This window comes from Rhinatrema bivittatum, chromosome 2, assembly GCF_901001135.1.
Source record: "Rhinatrema bivittatum chromosome 2, aRhiBiv1.1, whole genome shotgun sequence".
Classification (NCBI taxonomy): domain Eukaryota; kingdom Metazoa; phylum Chordata; class Amphibia; order Gymnophiona; family Rhinatrematidae; genus Rhinatrema; species Rhinatrema bivittatum.
The window spans coordinates 814,130,345-814,153,952 of record NC_042616.1 but is presented as its reverse complement, the minus strand read 5'-3'; the positions used below and the strand labels follow the sequence as shown (position 1 = coordinate 814,153,952).

At 45.4% G+C, this 23,608-nt stretch overlaps 1 protein-coding gene across 1 annotated transcript in view; it reads right to left on the bottom strand.

Moving 5' to 3' along the window:
• Nucleotides 1–23,608, bottom strand: part of PLEC (plectin) — a 443,280-nt gene that overhangs the window by 159,819 nt on the left and 259,853 nt on the right. The window contains 2 exon segments of the mRNA XM_029592256.1: nucleotides 18,732–18,851; nucleotides 19,996–20,102. Of these exon segments, the coding sequence (XP_029448116.1) occupies nucleotides 18,732–18,851; nucleotides 19,996–20,102 (227 nt within the window).

Genomic DNA, 23,608 nt, shown 5'->3' with positions numbered 1-23,608 from the left:
CTGGATTTTGTAATACCTGCAATGCTCTACCAGGCTGGTGCAACATCGGCTTGCTTAAAATGGGCGCTCCTGGTTGAGCGCCCACTTACCTACCGTGTACCCAGCCACCTCTCCTGGGCGCACGATGCATTGTTTAAATGAGGGGTTGCACTAAAAGGATGCGCCAGGGATAAATTGTGCATCCCTAGCGTCTTCGTGGCATCGGACGCCCAGAAGTGGCTGCACGCCGGTTAGGAAAACAGACGCTCAATTAATGGACGTCAGTTTCCCTCTCCTGACCGCCGTCAAAAAATTTTTTTTCACACTGCTTCCTGTGGTTCCTCCTACTTAGTATCAGGACCACAGAAAAGCAGTATTTTGGGCTTTTTTGTGGCTTTTTTCTTTTTTTAGAAAGCTCAGAGTGCGTAAAGACTTAACGCCGGCTGTTAAGTTTTCTATGTTAAAACTTGTGCACCAGGCACACGGTGATTTTTTTTGCATCGGGAGTAATAGCTAATAGCCTAATCCACATGCATTTACATGTGCTGAGCGCCATTAGCTACGCACTGGTTTGGACGTATGTTTTGGATGCGCTAATCCCCTTATTACATTGGGTGTTATCCTAGAGTGTCCAAGAGCTCATTAGCCTGTGCGCTAGCTTCGGCGCACGATATAGCATCGGCCTGTAAGTCAGCAATTAGGAAGACTTACAAAACAAATTACAGTAATCTAATGATGTCAATACAAAGGCTTGAACAATTCTTCGAAAATTGCCCCTTGCAAGGATATATTTTAAAATACCTCAATATTTTAAAGTTTAAAAAAACAACCCAGATTTCAATGTCACCTTAATCTGCGTCTTAAAAGGAGTTTAACATAGGGATTTTTGAGGCATAGAACAGTAAAGCAGAGTTGCTTACCTGTAACAGGTATTCTCCTAGGACAGCAGGATATAGTCCTCACAGATGGGTGACATCATCAGATGGAGCCCGGCACGGAAAACTTTTGTCAAAGTTTCTAGAACTTTGACTGGCACACTGAGCATGCCCAGCCTGCCACTATCCATGTGTCCATGCGGGGTCCCTCTTCAGTCTCATAATATAGAATTATGAAAAAATAAAATAAACATAGGAGAAACCCAAATCTGTGGGGTGGCGGGTGGGTTTCCTGAGGACTAACATCCTGCTGTCATAGGAGAACACCTGCTACAGGTAAGCAACTCTGCTTTCTCCTAGGACAAGCAGGATGGTGGTTCTCACACATGGGTGAATCCCTAGCTACAGGCTATCCCCGAAACCAATGGCCAACAGACACCTAACTAGGTGCCAACGGGCACACCAACAGTGGAGCTGTTGGTAAAGCCGAGTTGCTTACCTGTAACAGGTGTTCTCCCAGGACAGCAGGATGTAGTCCTCACATATGGGTGACATCATTAGGCGGAGCCCTATTACGGAACACTTTTGTCAAAGTTTCTAGAAACTTTGACTGGCACACTGAGCATGCCAAGCATGCCATAATCCCCGTGTCCACAGGGGTCTCCCTTCAGTCTCGTTTGTAGCAAAAAGGTGCGAGTGAAAAATAAAATAACAAAACATAAGTGGACCCAACTCCACGGGGTGGCGGGTGGGTTTCATGAGGACTAACATCCTGCTGTCCTGGGAGAACACCTGTTACAGGTAAGCAACTCTGCTTTCTCCCAGGACAAGTAGGATGGGTAGTCCTCACATATGGGTGATTAGCAAGCTACAGACTGACTCATATTACAGGCCAATAGCAGACAACTCGTGCAATAGGCACAATAATTGGGTGTTATTGGCAATGATGAGGCAGCCTGAAATCACAGCAGGTGGTTGTGGAAGGAGTTGGGCATTATACTGGAAAGACATTTTTCAAGACAGATTGTCCAAAGGCAGAGTCTTGACGGCCTTTCTTATCTAAGCAGTAGTGGGCTGCGAATGTGTGAAGAGAGCTCCATGTCTCAGCCTAGCAGATGTCGGCAATTGGTACTGAACGATAGTGTGCTACCAACGTTGCCATGGCCCTTATAAAATGTGCCTTCACTCACCCCTGGAGAGGAAGGCCTGCTTCCTTATAGCAGAATCCAATACGGTCTGCTAGCCAATTGGAGAGAGTTTGTTTGCCCACTGCAACTCCCAGCTTGTTTTTGTCAAAAGAACCAAAGAGTTGGGTGGTTTTTCTATGGACTGCAGTGCAGTCTAGATAGAATGCAAGTGCACGCTGACAGTCCAAGGTGTGCAAAACCCTCTCGCCTGGTGACAGTGAGGCCTTGGGAAAAGAGTGGGCAGACTATAGACTGAGTAAGGGGAGAGACTGTGTCCACCTTAGGAAGAAATTTAGGGTGAGTAAGGAAGACCACTCGGTCATGGAGGAACCTAGTGTAGGGTGAGTATGCAACAAGAGTTTGTAACTCACTGACCATTTTAGCAGATGTAATGGCTACGAGGAAAATAATTTTCCATGTTAGAATTTTTAATGTCATAGGAATGCAAAGGCTCAAACGGGGAACGCACGAGCCTTGTGAGCACTATGTTTAGGGCCCATTGAGGAGGCTTAAGTTGTAGAAAGCCCATCATAAGCCGACTCATAAAGGGTTGAGCCGTTATCAGGGCATCCCCCTACTCCCTGGTGATACGCTGAAATGGCACTGAGGTGTACCTGTGCAGAGGATGTCGGAGATCATAATCCGAAAGGTACCCTATATAGCCTAATAGAGATGGAGTGGGGCAGGAAAAGGGGCCAATACCTTTTTGTGTACACCATTTGGTAAATTCTGTCCATTTCGAATGGTAAGATTTACGTGTGGAAGGTTTTCGTGAAGCTACAAGTACCTGAAAAACATTAGTGTTGGTATAAATTGCTGTGATTTTGTGTTATAAGATTGAGCTGTGGACAGGATTGATAAGTTGAGAAGTATGGGGAAGCATACTTGCGAGGCCAGTACAGGGGTATGAGAATCATTAAACCCCTGTCCTGCTGTAGCTTCACGAGAGTTTTTTGGCTATGAGTGGTATCGGAGGAGACGTATATAGGAGGTGAGCAAAGGCATCCATGACTAAAAGATGTTATTGCCTGTATAGGGAGCAGAATCTGTCCACTTTGTGGTTCAATTCGGACGCAACGAGGTCGATGGTTGGTTGACCTCAGCGCTAGAAGATTTTGCTCGCTACACATGGGTTCAGAGACCACTCGTGGGGATGGAGACATCGATTGAGATGGTTTGTTAGTATGTTCGGTATGCCTGTAGATAAGTGGCCCGGAGATGCATGGAGTGTGCAAGGGCCCAGGCCCAGATCTGCGCGGCTTGCTAGTAGAACCGATAAGAGGCTGTGCGTCCTAAGTTGTCTGTCTTTATCCACACAGTTTTGTGTGAGAGGCAGTGTTTGAAGGCATAAAGGGCATAATCTATGGCTCGAAGCTCCAGGAAGTTGATCTGAGACTGTTCATCGAGCGGAGTCTACACATCTTGGGTTTGGAGGTTCTTAATACGAGCTCCCCAACCCAAGATGGATGGGACCGTGGCCAAGGTCACCTGAGGAATTGGTTACTGGATCGGTGACATGGATCAGGGATGAAAGCGGTTAAATGGCTTAGAGCCACTGAAATTTTAAAGTCCACTGAGTTTTTCCCATGGCTAGTCTGGCCATAGGAGTGACGTGGACTGTGGAAGCCATGTTGCCCAGCAATGGGAAGAATTGATGGACTGAGGCTAAGTTGCATGTGCGCAAAGATGTGGACAGTTTGATAGGATGTCTGCGCGGTTGTTGGGCAGGAAGGCCTTTTGGACTGTAGTGCCCAGATCTGGTCCGATGGAGGCAAGGAGATGAGACAGATCCATATGGGATTTATGGTAGTTGATCAGAAATCCCAGCAAATTTAGTAGATTTATAGTGAGTCTTAGAGAATTTAGAGCTCCTTGTATGGATTGACTCCTTATCAGGCAGTCATCCAGGTAAGGAAACACGTAAATGCTGTTTTTTCGTAGATATGCAGCAATCACTGCTAGGCATTTTGGTGTAATACACGAGGTGTTGAAGTTAGTTCGAATGGCAGAACTTGGTATTGAAAATGATGTTGACTCACTATGAAGCGTATTGAAGGTCCAGAGAATAGAGTCAACCTCCTTGTTGTAGTAAGGGAAGCATGGTGCTGAAAGACACCATACTGAACTTTCTGAAGAAATTTGCTGAGATTTCTGAGGTCCAGGATGGGCAGAGATCACCTGTTTTCCTTGGAAGTAGGAAATAGTGGGATTAAGATCCTCTGCCTTACTGTGTCCGGGGAACAGTGTCCTGAGCCCTGGTCCTCAGTAGGATGGACCATTCTGTTCTCTGGCAAGGTTTCAAAATCCAGAAGCCTGCTCAACTGGTGGAGCTGGGGTGATCTGGATATCAGTTGTTGACATGTACGTGCTTTTTGAAGTGGACTGGTTGGTCTCACGTGGGAGATGGATAATACTTGTGTGAGCGGTAAAAGGTCCTTCTAGCATCCCTCTTCGCTGGTTTTCTAGCTGAGGCGGGAGTATTTGCAAGAAACGTAGAGAGCTGTCACAGGGTCTCACAGTGGTCTTGCAATTAAGGCACTGCCTGCTGGACCTTGTGCACGAAGAGATGATCTGCGCTGCATGGCAGATCAGCTAGTTTATCTTGCACTTTGGGTCATAAATCAGGGGCCATAAGCAAGGTTCACCATCAAGCACTGAGTCCTGTTGCTGGCAACGGGAGGACTTTTCGAAGCAATCACATGTTGTTCGAACTTCATGTTGATGGCAGTGAGGTTCCCTCTGTGTTGTGTCAAACATAACTGGTAAACAGCAATATGTGACACCAACATGGATCCCCGGAAGATTTTATGACCTAGATCCTCACAAAAACTTCTGGTCCTCTTTAGTAACCAGGTCGAAAGGGATGGTTTCAGACATTTCCTTGACAAAAGTGGCAAAGGAGATGTCCTTTGGATGGATTGTCTCCACTCTTCTGGTGGAGAAGGCTCCGAGAGGAGGTTGGTTTAGGTCTCGATGGGATCGGTGCCAAAGCGGGATTAGAGTCTCCATTGTCCTTTGATGATCACGGGATAGGTATAGGGGCCCGTGGAGGCTCAGAAGGATGAGTCGGCGTCGATGACTTAGGCTGTCGTTGGTAGGGTACCGATGAGGGCAGCGAGGCGGTGTCGCAATGATGCAAATATCGATGGCTCTGGTGTTGGTGCCGGTATGGGGGCCGGCATCGAATGAGGTTGTAGACTCCAGAAGGCATCGAGGACAGCCTTGCGGACCGGGACATCCAGCTCCTCCCTGGAAGTTGGTATAGGTAACACAGCAAACAACTAAAGAAAAAACCGTGTACTAGTCATAAATTTAGTATAGCACATATAACGCCAAACAGCTTATGTCAGACCCTCTATTCACGGGCAGACATTTTGTATGTACAGCTCGTTTTTCATAGGGGTCACTGTTACTTTAATCATGGTAATCCATAAACTCAATTTTTCGTTTTTTCAATCAAAATAAAACCGGGTACTTATCCGCACTGAAAAGGTCCCAGGTAACCCGACATGGCCATGTTTCGGACCGCTGTCCTGCTTCAGGGGAAGAGAAGGAAACCAATTCAGGTAGTAGTCAAAAAATGTCTTCTTCTTCTGGCGTATCCGCTCCGTGCCAATCCTTTTACGAAGAGCAGGCTGCGTTTCAACCCGCTGTATAGGTAACACAGCTACAGGGGGAGGCAGGCAGGCTAGGCGTTACTGGCACTTCCACATGGATCTGTGGTGGCTCAGTACCAGGCGCCGGTGTCAGTGGGGTATGTCTCGGTGCCTCGGGTGCAGAGGAGCATGGAGACTCTTGTACCCAGGCTCGTTTCACAACTGGCTCGATAGACATCGATGCCGATGCAGTATCGGTGCTGGCACCAAATACGGAACCCTGTTGGTGCCGGCGACGATGTTTCCCTCGGTGCTCGGCCCGGTCATTCTCCAGCACCAAGGAAGCTGCCATAGATGTCCAGGTTGGCGACGGTGATGGACGGTTACCATGGCGGTGATGATGTTTCCCTCGGTGCTCGGCCCGATCATTCTCCAGTACCGAGGAAGATGCCATTGATGCCATGGATGGAGTCAGTGATGGACGGTCACCGTGCTGGTGATGATGATTCCCACAGTGCTTGGCCTGATCATTCTCCAGCACCGAGGAAGATGCCACCACTGTCCTGGATGGCATCGGTGACGGACGGTCACTGTGCCTCTACTGTTCCTGGTGTTGTTTTTCGCCCAAGGATTACATGGGGGCTCTGGTTGAGATCCCAAAGTATGGAGCATTTTCGTTAGTCGAGGGCACTGAGGCATCGATGGAGGTATCGATGGCGGCTTCGACAGCATCGACGGGGGCCTCGACGGTGGCCCCGATGGATTGATGGTGGCATCGACAGCATCAATGGTGACTGTGATGGGGTTGATGGCGGCTTCCACGGCATCAATGGGAACCGTGGACGCCCCGATTCCTCTAGCCCCAATGGACCTGGTGGAAGATCGCAGCAAGGACACCCAAGTGCATCATGGGGCGGACCAAGTTTGATAGACATAGGGAGAGAAAAAAAGAGGGCAGCGGGGGAACAGACAGTGAGGTGACAGGAACCAACCAGAGAACACAGAATAGTACTCACCGAGCAACAATGAAAATGTATGCGAAGGGAGACCCGTGTAGGGAAATTATTTGTGAAGTAAAACTTCAAGTTTTTCCATGAGGAAAAGTTGTGAGAAAAAATCTCACAGAACTCCTAAACACAAGGCAAACTGCAGCGCGGAAAAAAAAGAGACTGAAGGGAGACCCCTGTGGACACTGGGATCATGGCATGATGAGTTGAGTTGGGTTTCACAGCTGAAAGAGATTCCCCAAGGCGTCAATGCCTCTGTTACCAAAGTCAATGGATTGGGCTTCCTGGGGCCGAACAATTTTTCGATTTTGTCGAGTCGCGCACAGCGACCTTTGGGGGTCATCTGAGCACTGAACTGACACTCCCTGATGTCGAGAGATGCCCCCAGGCACAAAACACAGACCCCATGGGGGTCTGAAATGGACATAGTCCATGGGCACTGGGGGCATCGGCGACAACCCGACTCCATTGCAAAAATCAACTGGTGAGCGGTTGGGAGACCGCAACATTGGGAATTGACCACAGAGGACATACAAACACTTACTGTGACGCTATCTTACTAAGGCCAGGTAAAGATTGAGGGACCCAACGTGGAAGAAAAAAGCAAGAGAACTCAAACATGGACTTTTTCAGCAAACAAAGCACGAGCTCCACATCCATGAGATGATAGCTCCACTGAAAAGAAGAGACTGAAGAGGGACCCCGCATGGATGCGCGGATAGTGCCATGCTGGGCATGCTCAGTGTGCCTAGCCAAAGTTCTAGAAACTTTGACGAAAGGTTTCCGTGCCGGGCTCCATCTGATGATGTCACCTATGTGTGAGGACTAACGTCCTGCTTGTCCTGGGAGAAAAAGAGTTATCGGCAGAAAGGGGGCAGGGCCAGGAACATCAAACAAGTCCCTGACTCTTGTTTTTTTTAATGAGACGAGACCCTAGAAGCTCACTGCACACCCTCCATCGAAAATGAGAGGGGGTTGGGGTGGCTGCAGGTCCTTAGCTCTACCACATCCCAAGACAGGCACATGTACTGGAAGCGTTTTAAGGCACGACTTCTAACTGTGCAGCATAACTTAAAAATAGAAACGGGGAAACCTGATTCCACATGCTGGAAATCTTCAGGAGAAAACTGGCCTGGGGGCTCTTAAAGAATACAGTGATTGATTGCATCTATGGGTAGGGCTGGTGGTGTATTAATCAAGCACAAGAAAGGCTGAACCCGATACAGATAAGTCCTTCTGCAGTCTAATTATTCCAGAGACTCGAAGAAGGTGGGCTGAAGCTTCTGCAAAGGTGGTTAGGAATGTCTCAGCTACAAGGGCTCGCACGGGGCATGGACAGACCTGCAGCACAGCGGTACAGCCACACCGCACCCAGTGATGCAATGCAGCGTCCCCCCTTCGCACAGGGGGGGGGGGGGCACCACCCCAAAGCAAGAGTCTTTCATCTGCTGCCAGTGCTGTTGGGCGGCGCTGCCACGTGAACAGATGCAGTCACACACACACACACACCAGCCTCTCGGTAAAGCTTTTGCTAGCCCCTGCAGGGGATGCAAAGTGCATCTAGGTTCAGCAGGATGGGGTGGAAGCGGGGTAACCGCAGGGAACGCCATCTGGAGAGACGCGCCCAAAAAAAAAGCACATGGCCCTGCAGTCTCACACATCCAACAGGGGCGAGGACGGCGCTGATTCCTGCCTGAAGGGTGAAAGGCGCGGTCCCATGGCACAACACAGAGGGCTGGCGTATTCTCTCTCCCCCCCCCCCCCCCCCCCCCCGGGAGAGGAGGGAAACACGAAGCTAGTAGCACAGGAGAACAATGGAGAGAGAAGGACAAAGAGCAAGTGAGAAAGAAAAAAGAGAGCATGAGAGAAAACACAGAAGGAGGAAGAGAGCGAGAAGAGCAGACAGTGCCAAGAAAGAAGCTTATGAGCAGAGGGAGAGCACCATATGTAGAGGCAGACCTGGAGGGATTCCCGAGACTAAAATGTTTGCAGATAACCTGAACCTGCTAGAGACCGACTGTAAACCATGGGCTTTGCAAGAGAATCTGAAGAACAAAAATTAGGATTTTCCAGGAAAAGTAGACAAATCTTCAATGGTTATTTACCCTTTCAAATAAAGCTAAGACCAGGGGGGACCCTCCATGAAACTAACAACCAGCAAACTCAACACAGATCACAGAAAGCCCTTTCTCACTCAGCGCACTGTCGAGCTGTGGGATCCGCTGCCAGAGGACGCGGTCAAGGCGATGAGCGTAGCGGGGTTTAAGAGAGGCTTGGACAAGTTCCTGGAGAAGTCCATAACACATTATTAGCCGGGTAGATTAAAGAAAGCTATAGCTATGACTGGGAGCGAGTAACAGGAATTAGATCCACTTTATGGGAACTTGCAGATGCTTGCGACCCAGACGGGTCGCTATCAGAGACAGGCTTGCTGGGCTCAGTGGACCTTGCTCTGACCCAGCATGGCTCTTCTTGTGTTGTTAAGTAGTGCAGGTTCTAGACTATGTGTACTGTGGCCTGACCATAAGTTTTAAATTAGTGATAAAGATGCTATAAGAAAAAGCTCTAAGAGCCTTATCCTATAGGCAACAAAGAAACCCCTTGTCGGTTACAATCCTCCAGTAAAACTACTATTAGAATTACTCAATGACAAAATTCAACAGATTCTCCTATATGGGAGTGAGGTCTGTGGTCTACCCAGCAATCTTGCACCTTCAGTTCTAGGTGACACCTAAAGTTTGTCACCAGGCAACTAATAAATAAACAGACATTCTAGGGTAATTTTCAAAAGCATTTACGGTATGTACATAAACCCTGGTTTATGCATGTAAATCAGCTTTTAAAATTTATCTGGGGGGGTGTTGTACATGGAAAAGTACATGCATAAGTCATTAACTCACAGACTTTTCCCACACTCACGTCAGGTGCTCCGGAAGGGGAGGTCTATGCACACTGTTGGCACCACAGTAAAGTTAACCTACCTTTTAACTATTTATCTTTCTTCCACCTATCATTGTAATTTCCTTTCTCAGTTACATGTAAACCGACATGATGTTTTTTACGAATGCCGGTATATAAAAGTTATAAAATAAAAATAAATAAATAAACTTCATTTTTAAATGTCCACGCAGAAAGCTACACTTGCTTGGGAGCACATGCAACTTCCTCCAGGCATGACCATGCACAGACTGGCACAACCCAGGAATTTAAAAAAATGGACTTATATGCATTAATCCACTTTGAAAATTCAGGCTGAAATCTGTGGGTACTTTGTATGGTGCACCCTAGAGGAAAGGCAGGATAGGGGAGATAGGATAGAGACATTTAAATAACTTCAGCCATATTAATGCCCAGGAGGCAAGGGGTTATGGGACAGGGGTGAAAAGGGTAGTGGAAGGAAATATTTCTTTACAGAAAGGGTGCTGGATGCGTGGAACAGCCTCCTGGTGGAGGACAAGGACAGTGTCTGAATTCAGAAAGCATAGGGCATCTCTGAGGGAGTGCTAGGGACTGTATTGCTGAGTAGTTGTGTGGCTGGGCAGACTAGGTAAGACTTACAGGGGGGGGGGTTTGCCATTATTTTTATAAGTGGGCTGCAGAAAATGATCCTACCTGCATCCACAGAAACACCGGCAATAGCGGTGCAGAGCTGACTTAGGACACTTCCCATTACTACTCACCGTAATAAAAAGAATATTCAAATTCTGGAGTCATCTGAGTAACAGCGACGCAAACTCCCTCCATTAACAGGCTTTCTGTGATACAGCAAAAATCTCTGCAGAGACTGATAGTCAAAGGGGTTGCCCGAGTACCTTTTTGAGTTACCTGGATAAAACCCAAGATTTAAATATTTCCACTTACTCCTCAGGCACATTTTATGCAGGTAACATTACCTGCATAAAATGTATTCGTCACATGACGCTGGGGGCATTCCTTATGGGTAAGCTGGTGAGCCTTGATATCCCTAAAGTTAGCCGGGTAAGTCTGGTTAGAAAAATAACAGTCCTAAAAATAGCCAGGTCCTTTTTGCTGGGTATATTCAGCTTCTCTAGGTATGAACACTTATCTAGGTATGTTTAGCTAAATGTAACTTTCCCAGTTGAATATCGATCTCCCATTCAGTACCTATACACCAACAGCCCTGAACTCCGAGGACTCAAACACCAACAACCTTACCTAGGAAAATGCAATACTGCAAATATTCCACCAAGGGAAAACAGAAAAAGCCCTCCAGCTGCAGATCCCCTGCCAGAAGAATCCCTCACCTCAGTCGCACATGGAGAACAGACAGACCCTCACCAAATACAGAATGAGGGACCACAAATTAGAAACAGAAACTCGCGGACACAAAAAACACGAGGGACCACAAATTAGAAACAGAAACAGAAACACAAGAAGTTCGACTCTTGTTTCCAAGGCAGCACTGGAGAAATAGAAACCAAAACGCATTTCCTCCCCATTCGGTGCAAAATACAAAGATCAGGCGTGCACATTTCCCAAAGCTGACAGCGAAAATCGGAGCCTTCCCACAAAAGGAGAAGCAAGCAAAACTCTGTAATTTGGGGATAAAGAGAAGAAACAGCTGCTATAGCAACAAAATACTGTATGTGGTAATCCTGCCAGCAGGCCAGAAACACTAAGGACCGGCATCTGTCCTTTTTTTACTTTAGGGGGGACAAGCTTCAGACTGTCCACGTTTGGACAAAGGTTGTGAGTACATTTCCCCATGGTCTTTGCTTTGTACTTGCTTTCTGCGCGGGGAGACCTGAAAATCCGATCTCTGCGCATTATTTTCCAAAGGTGCCCAAAACCTCTCCTAAATGCAACACAAAGTATATGCACTGCTGCAATACACTGAGTTGTGCTGAGGGAGGGCCATCGCGGACAGACAACGTCTGCAGAGAAATCACGCTGTACTCACTGGAATTCTACCACCACCACCACTTTGGGGTAAATGTTCAATCGGCCGCCTGACAGTGCACGCGCTTCCTTCTCAGCCCACTCACAAACAGCCTACACGCATGCATGAAGTATGCAAACACAGTGGTAAAGCTTGCATGCATGCATGAAGTATGCAAACGCATTGGTAAAGCTTGCATGCATGCATGAAGTATGCAAACGCATTGGTAAAGCTTGCATGCATGCATGAGGTATGCAAACACATTGGTAAAACTCTGCTGTACAGAGGTTTCTCCTCTGTGCAAGCCACATCCCTCCCAGAACACAGTTTTGATTTCTGCTGCGGCTAACAATACGCACCTGATGAAACTATGGGCCAGCTTGTAGCCAGCTGAAAATCCATTCAGGCAGATTCAGGCCCCCTTCTAATCACCTAATCCCTGATTTTACACACACCATTCCCAACTAAGGCTCTATAAACTCTGTCATCCCTTTATTATGTGTTACTGTGTCAGGCCAAGCCAGTGTCCTGAAGTCAGAGAGAAGCAGGTGAAGGCAACTGCCCCAATGCCCATCGGTGCCCTTTCAGCATCCTACCACCCCTGCCCACACATGCTACGTGTCACCAAGTGAGAGGGAAACACACACTCACATGGAGACATATATACCAACACATGTACACACACATAGCCACAGATTCACAGACTCCACAACCACACATACGTGCACACATGTACATAAGCATGCATACGTAGCCATGGGTAAATATATTCACACCCCCATACCCATATCCACTCAAATGAGACATTTCCTTGGACAACAGGAGAGAAAAATCTTACAAATGACACTTTGAAACAGCAAGCAGAGAAATGTAATCCTTTCCTTGCCAGCATCTCCCATCCTCTGATGATGTAGGTGCAATCTGTGGACTAGATAGTTATATAAAGCCATGGAGTGCCCTGTGTGCAACTATTGGACAGACAGCCTTACAGCTGTCCTGAGGGCAACCATCAGATGGCTTTACATGAAGCCATGGTGTGTGCTGAGGTTGGCCACATATTGCCTTGCAGCTAGTTGGTCTGCATTTCAGATGAAATGAGTTTTTAAGGATTAAAAGGGTTAAAAGTTTATTTGACAAGGCAGGTCTGTAACATGTCTCTGACCCTAGCAGCTTGCACTGAGGCTAGCCCTCAGTAACCATTTGTCCTGGCTCCAACATGGTTTCTTGTGCTCCCCGGAAGCCTTCCAGCATGGCTCCCGGCATCCTGGCTCTGCCCTGCATCCTGTAGCTGACTAGAGGCGCGCCCAGGAAGTTCTGAACTTATAGGGCCTGAAGGCAGGAAATCCTGTGGCACACCTTGATGACATAAGCACTGTAAGTACTTAAGGAAGCCCAATTCACTTCAACAACTGCCTGAGCAATAGGGCCTGTTATTCCAGGATTGGGAGTACTCACGTCTTCACGTTCCTGCTTTGCTCTGACCTGCTCTGTTCTGATCTTGCCACCTGCCCCGACCTTGGCCTGGTATTTCTTCTCTACGAATGGACTCCACCTGCCCCAAAACCCTTGCCTGACTGATTACTTCCTTGGTTCTGCATCTGCTGCCACCTGTTGGGAGTCAGATCTGCTCGCAGATCAGGCAGCGCCGATCTGACAGTGGTACAAGGGGTTCGCGTCTCAGCCCGTAACTGGCTGGAAAGGGCCGGAGGAGTAGCCGGAGGGCTACCCCATTACAAGGTCTGAAAGCACTATCGTATTCACTCAGATCTTCAACAATGAGCTTCCCCATTTCTCAATTCAATTGCTTTCTCTTATGGTAACACCTTTCATATTTCCACGTTGCTTGGCTCTTTAAACTTGTCTTCCTCAACTGCACTTCGGCTCTTCTTGTTATAGTCCCCTTTCAAGAACCATGCGTCTGATGCCTGCTGGGGCCTCTCTGCTGAGTGCCAGCCCAGCACTGCCCTGATTTATAGCAGGGAAGGTTTAGGGAGGAGGAACCTTCAAGAAATTTAAACACTATTAATCGCCTGAGGAATCAAGCAAACCTAATTATTTTGTTTTTGCCTCTGAAAGGTAAGTTGGATGATTGCTAAAATGAAAGGCACTGTACTCCTGGGGAAATAGAGGGAATTCAACGAAACACGTTGTTCTCAGTAGAGAGGATGTCGCAGACTTTGCACGTCATACAACACCAGAGAAACAGAAATGCATTACTGCCCGTGCCTCCGGCAGCTCACCAGACACCAAGTGAGCCCCATCCGCTCATTACCTGGACTGCTTTTCATCTAACCCCTGCGGACCTGTGCCGGGAGGGTTTGCCATACCACCTGAGACATCATCTGGGCGACAGCCTACTGCCCTTGCCTCCGCCAGCTCACCCGCCACCAAGTGAGCTCTGTCCACTCATTACCTGGACTGCTTCTCCTGCTGCTTTCCATCTAACCCCTGCGTACTTGTGCTGGGCGGGTTCGCCTCCACCATAACCCCTGCGATGTCATCTTGGCGACAGCCTTACAAGGACCGCGACGCTGGAGGTGCCACATGCCGAAGAAGCGCAACAAAGGGAGTACACGCCCCTTCATTTGCCTTATGTTTGCCTTTCATTAATCTCTTCTTGCTCTTCAGATCACTCTTTCCCAGCTTTCAACTCCCAACCAAACTTTCAATCTTCATTCTGTGCATCACCATGGAAATTATCACTATAACTGGCCAAGGAAAACATGGCTGTCTTACACATCTAGCTCGCAAACCCAGAAATGCCTGTAGGAACTCTCTGGTTTCCATAATGCCCACTGTTTCTACAACTGCCCTAATTTTCTCTACTATTTCCATCCTTCTCTGTAATGCCCAATCGGCCAAGAAAAAGACGCCCATCATTTACTGGCATAATTATTAAAGATGACTGTTTCTTAATTACAGAACTTTGGCTCACTGACACCAATACTGTCACCATTAACAGCCTCTTCCCTAATGAATATACTGCCTTCTCTGAACCTAGGCCTAACCGTACAGGCGGTGGTTTGCTTGTTTTAGTCAAGTCATCCCTCTTCCCCTGTAAAAAAAAAAACTTCTGTCTCCCACCTATCCTTACGAAATACTATTGATCTCGATCTCAGTCATCAACCTCAGAGTAATCTATTGCCCTCCAGGTCTTCTACAGACCAACCTGTCCCCTTTACTTGAAATGCTATCAACCTTACCAGCTGATTCTTCTCAAACTATTCTCGTTGGCGACTTTAATCTACACATTACCTCTTTGCCTCAAACCCCTGTCACTGTCACCTTCCTAGACGCTATGCCTGGTCTAGGATGGGATCAACTTATTAACATCCCAACTCACAAATTGGGCCATTCCCTTGATCTCGTCTTCTGCAACCCTCTTCTTGTTTCCGTAGTCCCTGACAAGCTATCTGTCGACCCTGTACCTTGGTCTGACTACTATCTCATCTCCCTCTCACTGAAACTACACCACCCCACTCCTACTGCTAATCATAACAAAAACGTCATCTGCAAAAGGAAAAAGATATGCACAAATACTTTCACTTGAATTGTTCATTCCCAACATACCTATCTCACTTGCAAACAATATTAACAACACCATTTTCAACTGGAACTCAGCTATTACTCGAACCCTAGATGATATTGCTCCTATCAAATTCTGTCCAGTAAAACATAAATCCAATGCCCCCTGGTTCTCACAGTCCCTTCAATCTCTCAAAACCACTTTAAGACCATATAAACTGCGATGGTGCAAATATCTCACGCCGGAAGCCAAAGACTGCTTTTTCTGTTACCTACGTATTTACAAAAAGGAAATTAATATTGCTAAAAAAAACCTTTTATGCCAATAACATTTCTGCTGCAAACGGTAATTCATCTGTACTTTTCAATATTGTAAAATCTCTAACTACTCCCCATCAAAATCCATTTACATCCGTTGATTCCTCTCTGTGTAACAAAATCGGTGAACACTAAGAATAAAATAGCCAAATATCTCATGATTTTACTCATCTTCCCTTCCCTAAAGCCCCCCCTCTCTCCACCAGATCAAAACTGGACTTCCTTTACCCTTATTTCTACTGCTATTCTAACATCTACTCTTCAAAAACTAAAAATCTCCTTTTCCCCATTAAAACCTTCACCTCTTAAAAGCTTCCTCTGTCAATTCAGGAATCTTTCCTGACACTCTTAAACACACCTCAAATTTTCCAATACAAAAGAATAAATCACTGGACTCACTGGATCTTAACAACCTAAGGCTCACTGCCTCACTTATCTCTCTTGCAAAACTAATTGAATCAGTTGTTTTACACTAACTTACTGATTTCCTGACCAAAAATGACATTATCCATCCTAACCAACATGGGTTTCGAGAAGGCCACGGCACTGAGACACTTCTCTTCTTTTGATACTCTTCTCCACAGCTTTGACACCAACACTGACTACACACTCGTTCTCCTTGATATCTCTGCCGCTTCTGATATCCTTGACCATTAAATTCTTCTCTCCAGACTACAACTATTAGACTCTCATCTACTGTATTCAAAAGGTTTGCATCCTATCTCTCCAATCGCACTCAGCAAATTAACATTGGTTCACATTCCTCCAACTGGTACTTTCTTGTTCCTTTCTATCACCCATTTTATTCAATATCTACTTACTACCTCCTCTGTAACTTATTATCAGCACTTGGTATTCAATTTAAAATTTAGGTAGACATTCAATTTTTTGTCCCATACAACTCCTCTTGGTCTAACACTCTCTCTACATAACAATTAACACATGGTTATCTCAAACTCAACACTTCAAAATAGAAGTCTTACCTTTATCCTCTATATCTGATTCCTTATGCAGTCATCTATCTCTTAATGGTCTCTCCATTCCCATTTTGTCAAAAGCTTGAAGCCTCTGAGTACTTCTTGACTCTGACCTGTCTAAGTCTTCCCATATATCCTCTGTGGTAAAGAATTCCTTCTTCAAATTACATATGCTCAAACACCTTCACCCTCTTCTTTTCCTTCATGATTTCCATACCATGCTTCAGTCTTTAATTTTCTCTGGTCTTGATTATTGTAATGCTCTTTATCTTGGTCTTCCCGACTCTTCCCTTCAACCTTTACAACTGATTCAAAATTCAGCTGCCCATATTTTCCACTGGTTCTTCTTTAAAAAAAATCACATAACCCCTATACTATATATTCCCTACACTGGCTTCTGATTAGTTTCAGAATTCAATATAAAATCCTATCATTCACTCACTTATATATAACCCATCCTCTGTCTGGTTATGCTCTGCCCTCCGTATGTACAAACCCACTAGACATCTTTGATCCTTAAACAAAAACCTCCTTGACGTTCCGTCTGTTCATTTAGCTAGATTGGACATTACCAGGAAACGAGCCTTTTCTGTCGCCAGTCCTTCACTTTGGAACTCCTTACCTGATTCACTACGTCAAATTACTAGCTTCAAAGATTTCAAGAAAAATATAGAAATGTATCTATTCTCTACTGCTTTCAACTCCTATATCTTACAGCTTATCTAATTTAACTGTAGCCGCAGTCACTAATTTCTTCCTGTTTTATTAGATTATTTTTAACTTATTTCCTGTTTTTATCAATTTTATGTATGTGTTAATGTTATCTGTTTTTTTGCCCAATTTTATGAATGCTTTACTGTAAACCGTTTTGATCAATGTAAAGGCGGCATACAAACAATTTTAAATAGATAGATTTCCTCCTGAGCTATGCAAAATACAAAAATATCAGAGATGCACATTTCCCAAAACAAATAGAGAAAATCAGATGCTTCCCACGAAAGAATGAGCAAGAAAAATATTTTATAATCCTGAGGGAAAGAGGAGAAACAGTAACCATAGCAGCAAAACATGTGGTATCCTGCCACCAAGCCATAAATATAACAGTAACACAGTAACTGACAGAATTTAAAGACCCAAATGGTCCACCCAGTCTGCTCGGCAAGCTACCTGGCTAGCAACTACTGCTCCCTGAAGGTTACGCCCCTGTTAAGGGTAGTAACTGCCCCTCTGTGCAGGATACCATGAAACCTGACCTTTCCCTGATTTATTATCATTTTGTAATTTCTTTCTTTTCTTACTTTTAATTTTAATCACCCTGTACATTACTTCAGTAGCACATGTAGTGTGAGCATTTCCACGATAATAGCAGATTACGGAAGCAGTGAGAGTATATTTGTGGGAACAGAGTATCAACGATGAGAAGGCACTTATGGTGACAGCAGATTAGCACAGACGTGACACGATATTTGTGGGGACTGCAAAGTAACACACTTTTGAGATAATTCATGGGAACAGTACAGCAATGTAGCTGTAAAATAAGAGCCGAGAGCATATTCACAAGGACAGCAGGGTAACACAGCAGTGAGACTGTTTTTGTGGGAACAGCAGAGTGACATAACTTAAGAGAATATTCATGAGAGTGGCAGAGAAAGAGGCTGCACAGTAATACAGAAGTGAGACCGGACTTGCAGGAACAGCAGAGTAACAGAGCAGTGAGACTGTTTTTGTGGGAACAGCAGAGTGACGTAACTTAAGAGAATATTCATGAGAGTGGCAGAGAAAGAGGCTGCACAATAATACAGCAGTGAGACCGGACTTGCAGGATAACAGAGCAGAGAGACGGAATTTGTCAGGACAGCAGAGTAACACAGGGGTGAGAGAGTATTCATGGGAAAAGAAGTGTAGCACAGCATTTACAGCACGTTCCCAGATGCAGCAGTGCAATATTTGTGGGGATAGCAGAGTAACACAGCTGTGGGAGAGCAAAGGAAATGAACAGAGAGAGAGTATTAATGGGGACAGTGATGGCAGATTCCCAGGGACAGACTATAATTATGAAAGTATGATATTTGTATTTTAACTATAGAACTGGAGAATTAATGCAGCAGAGCATGGGAATGATGAAGGCACATTCATGGGGCCGGCCGAGCTAAGACAGTGGTGGGAGAGCACTCACAGGGTCAGCTAAAAAAAAAGAGCGGGGAAAGAATATTAATAGGGACAGCAGAGTAGGGCAGCAATGAAAGCATGAACCAAAGTCCCCTTCTTTATCTGCCATCGAGTACATCCCTTTCTGCTCAAGCTCCTTATCTCGCTGCGTGCACAGAGAGTGCTTTCTAAAGAATAATCAAGTAGGGATCAGTTTACCTCAATCTCTTCGTAGCTGGATGGAAACTTCCTCTCCTCAAACATTATGGTGTGGCGGCGGATCCACTGAAGCAGCAGTGTGACGAGTTCATAGTACTCATGCCACCTGAGTTCCAGTTCCTGGGTGGACAGAAGCATACTGTTTGGTACACAATGTGAACATTACCAGGATCCTTCTATATGCCCAAAACCTTCATCACACCCAACAGCCCCAATATAACCACTTATCCCAATCTCCTACCTCAGCCCTATCATGCCCAATAGCCACCAGCACAATCTCTCGCTCCATGCTCATTACACCCAACATGGCCACCTATTCCATCCACCAACTCAACCTCACATCTCAGTTCCATCAAACCCAACGTATCGACCTATCCCAGCCCCATCACACCCAAAAGCCTTAACATAACTACATGTGCCATCATGACAACCAAAAATCTCACCTTAACGACCTGCCTGCCCCAGCCCCATCCAAAATCCCACCATAGTCACATGTCCCATTCACCATCAAAACCACCTGCCTTAACATAATCCTGTTATATCATTCATCACAACCAAAATCCTCAATATAACTACCTGCCCCAGACCCCACAACACAATTACATAATGGATCCACCATCACTATAATATACCATAATCGCCACTCTTACCAACAGTGTTAAGCCAACAAGCAAGGTGAAGATACCATCATCTACACCAGTACAGTGCATGCCACAGTGAAGAGAAGCAACTTATTTAATGGTCAAAATAGTACCGTAAGTATACAGATTCACCTGTATGCACACAGGATATTGTGCTACTATGGAAAGGAAAAAGGCTACAATGAGCAGACTTTATTTGAGAGAGATGAGCATCACAATGAAACATCTAACAAATAAAATCAAACATCTAAAGAAAAGCAAAATATCCCGTCTCTCCCTTTTTGACATGAACTGATCTCACCTGGATAAAGGGGCATCCTGATTAGGGAGACACATCTTCTGCCACTGGGACATCCAGCAAGGCTCTGCTTTCACCTCAATCACCACAAGCAACGTCTCCATTCATTCCATCACAATTGTTTCTTCAATATGCACGCGCAATCACCACTACATTGCTATCAACTTAGCTAAGGCAATTAGGCTAAAATCCAACAGCATTCATCTCCTGCTCCCAGAGGATGATTTTACCCACTCTTCTTGCCGCTCACTCCTAGATGGTAATTCATCCCTCTCTTTCTGCCATTCCTAGACTATCTCTGCGCTCTTCCCTCACCCATGCTTACATTGGCTTTCACCCCATCCTGCACATCAGGGACACGGGGCATGGCATCATACAGTGATGAGACGTATGTAATGATGGATTTTTCATCTGGCTGAGGGACATCAACATCTAAGGAGGGAGAGAGAGGCAAGGTTAAGGAATACTCAAGGCGTGCGGTCACGCTTCTAAGTCCCATAACACATTTCGATAAATGATCAGAACCATGTCATACACTTGGTATCAATAAACTGTACAATGACAAAGTGGGGAAACAATACACAATGACAGGGTAATCCCGCAGAAAGCAGAATAAAATGACAAAGTAACTTCCTGGGAATAGGCAGAAAGTGACAGGGTGATTCCATGGTAAGCAGTCTGCAGTGAACAAAAGTGCTTACCTGTATTAGGTGTTCTCCGTGACAGTAGGACAAATCAGCCATTCAAATGGGTAACATCATCATACAGCACCAACATGGAACGTGGTCTCTCAGAGTTTAGAAAGACTTAAGAGACTCGTGTGGTTGTTCTGCAAAGCCACTGCCATACGAGCTTCATCACGCCTTTCACTAGCTAAGCTTCAATTTCATAGGGAGGAGGGCGGGATTGAACGGTTCACGGAGGACACCTGTTACTCTACTGTTCTGTCCCTGGGACAGTATGTGTTGTTGCTGTTCTGTTGATAGTGCTAGAGACATCTGTAATAAGGGTAAGGTTGATATCTCCAGTGGGAGTAGTAATATTGCTTTCTAAAAGGTTATTATTGGTATTTTTTCTTTGAAAATTATTTTGCTGTAGCTGGGTTGCCAACTGGCTCCAGATTTTCAGGACAGGTTGATTCAGTCCTAGTTTTACTCCCTGGCATGCAGGTACTTATAGTCTTGCTTTTCATAGGGAATGCAATAGGGACATCAGAATAAGTCCCAGCATGCAACAGGATAAAACCAGGACTGGTCCAACCTGTCCTGAAAATCTAGAGTCAGTTGGCAACCCTAGTAGTTGCTGTTTCCATCTGCAAAGTTGAAAAATGATCTCCAATAAGATCTACACACTCTTTCACTTTATCATCGAAAGGCTTTTCTCCTGTGCATTGTGCATCAGCCAACCTGTCATGCACATCTTCTCTTGGGCCGATATTCGCAGCCATGCAAGACCTCTGGACCCTATGGCTATGGTTGAAGACCTCAGTGATGTATCAAAAGCATCATAAATTGATTTAATTTAATGTTTTTCATATTCCTCTGCTTCATTGAGATGTGGTGTAAATTTGTCTTTTATTGTCTGAGGAAAGATTTCCTGACACATCGCTCATCTTTTCTAGAATACTGTATGAATATTGAACCATTTGGAACAAGTCCCTGAGGTGTTCAATAATTTTACCTCTTTTGTGAAAGGCATGCTAACGTTTTTTTGATTTTTTTAGCTATAAGAACATAAGAACATGCCATACTTGGGTCAGACCAAGGGTCCATCAAGCCCAGCATCCTGTTTCCAACAGTGGCCAATCCAGGCCATAAGAACCTGGCAAGTACCCAAACACTAAGTCTATTCCTTGTTACCGTTGCTAATGGCAGTGGCTATTCTCTAAGTGAACTTAATAGCAGGTAATGGACTTCTCCTCCAAGAACATATCCAATCCTTTTTTAAACACAGCTATACTAACTGCACTAACCACATCCTCTGGCAACAAATTCCAGAGTTTAATTGTGCGCTGAGTGAAAAAGAACTTTCTCTGATTAGTTTTAAATGTGCCCCATGCTAACTTCATGGAGTGCCCCCTAGTCCTTCTATTATCCGAAAGAGTAAATTACCGATTCACATCTACCCGTTCTAGACCTCTCATGATTTTAAACATCTCTATCATATCCCCCCTCAGTCGTCTCTTCTCCAAGCTGAAAAGTCCTAACCTCTTCGGTCTTTCCTCATAGGGGAGCTGTTCCATCACCTTTATCATTTTGGTAGCCCTTCTCTGTACCTTCTCCATCGCAATTATATCTTTTTTGAGATGCGGCGACTAGAATTGTACACAGTATTCAAGGTGTGGTCTCACCATGGAGCGATACAGAGGCATTATGACATTTTCTGTTTTATTTTTATTTTTTATGGTCAATTAATACCATGAAGTCATGATAAAGCTAAATTTTTCTATGTCCAAGACAGCTGAACTTTATATTTCAAATTTATCTTCCTGGCCACTGGAGGTGTGAAGAGGGGTATTTGCCAAATTTTAGACTGAAGGTCCTGAAGCGCTTTAGGTATCGAGACCACCATAGCTTGCTTAGGTGCTTGTATAAATGTTAGTACTTTTGGGTTTGTTTTCTCCTCTGCGTTAAACAGTATGCAGTCTGCCATCTTTTGAATGAAGGCAGGAGAGGACGTGTTTTCTACTGGAGCAGTACTTTTAACTGGCTGAAGGGAAGGATCAGATGGCAGTTCTAGAGTCTGTGACTGGAAGGATGAAAACGAATCATCATTACCAGAAATTAACACTGGGGCTTCTTTCAAAGGTGGTCCATCCCTTGACAACACAGAACTATGAGCTTTCTCTGCCTGTGATCTGTTGAGGTTTCTGACAGTAGTTGACTTGGTAAACTTTTCCAACATGGGTTCCATGATAAGTAGAGGAAGAGGGGTAGGCGAGATTTATTTTCACACAGTTATGAATAAATTCCAACCATAACTTTTGTATAAATCGGACAAAGTGCACCAGAGAAGTATCTGACTCTGGCACCAAGCCCGGTGGAGAATGTGTTGCAATAGTAGACATAGAAGTAAATTCTCTGCACTAAAAACCGTCAGCATTGTAAATTCCTGCATCAAAGTGGTGGGGGTGGATGGCGCAGCTGGCTCCAGTGTTTGCAGCACCAAGACATCAGTGATAGAAGGAGATGGCGTCATCTTTTTTGGTGCCAAATGAAATTCAGCGTGGTCTCTTTTCAAGGTTGAGGGTGCTAAAGGGAACCTTCCCTTATCCAGGACTTAGGAGAACTGCAACTACGGTGCTTATGAGTCTCTGACCTTTTCTTTTTAGGTACTGGACTATCCAAGCTTTTCTTCCCTTTGAAGGAGAGGACACAGTTGAAACTAATTTAAACTCTCTCAGGCTGATGCAATAAGATGCGTGCTGAAAAAGAAAATTATTATTTACCTGCTAATTTTCGTTCCTGTAGTACCATGGATCAGTCCAGACAGTGGGTTATGTCCCCAATCCAGCAGATGGAGTCAGCACAAGCTTTGAGGGGGCGTCACCCTATATACCACTACCCCCTCTGCAGGAGTTCAGTATCGAGTATATCAAAGCCCGAGTAGAAAACCCGAACCCCTTAATGGATCAAGTTGAAAAAGAACCGGCAACAACAACCGGGTACCCATAAGAACTAGAACTGTAAAGATCCTACCAACGGGTAGGAAAGGCGAAAAACACAGCAAGACAACCTGTGGGGAAACTGCGAAAGCAGTAAGAGCGGAAGCCGTAAGAAAACACAGCCACAGAAAAGAACCGAGCAGGCAGAGCACCCAGACGCGGTGGGCGTCTGGACTGATCCATGGTACTACAGGAACGAAAATTAGCAGGTAAATAATAATTTTCTTTTCCCTGTACGTACCTGGATCAGTCCAGACAGTGGGATGTACCCAAG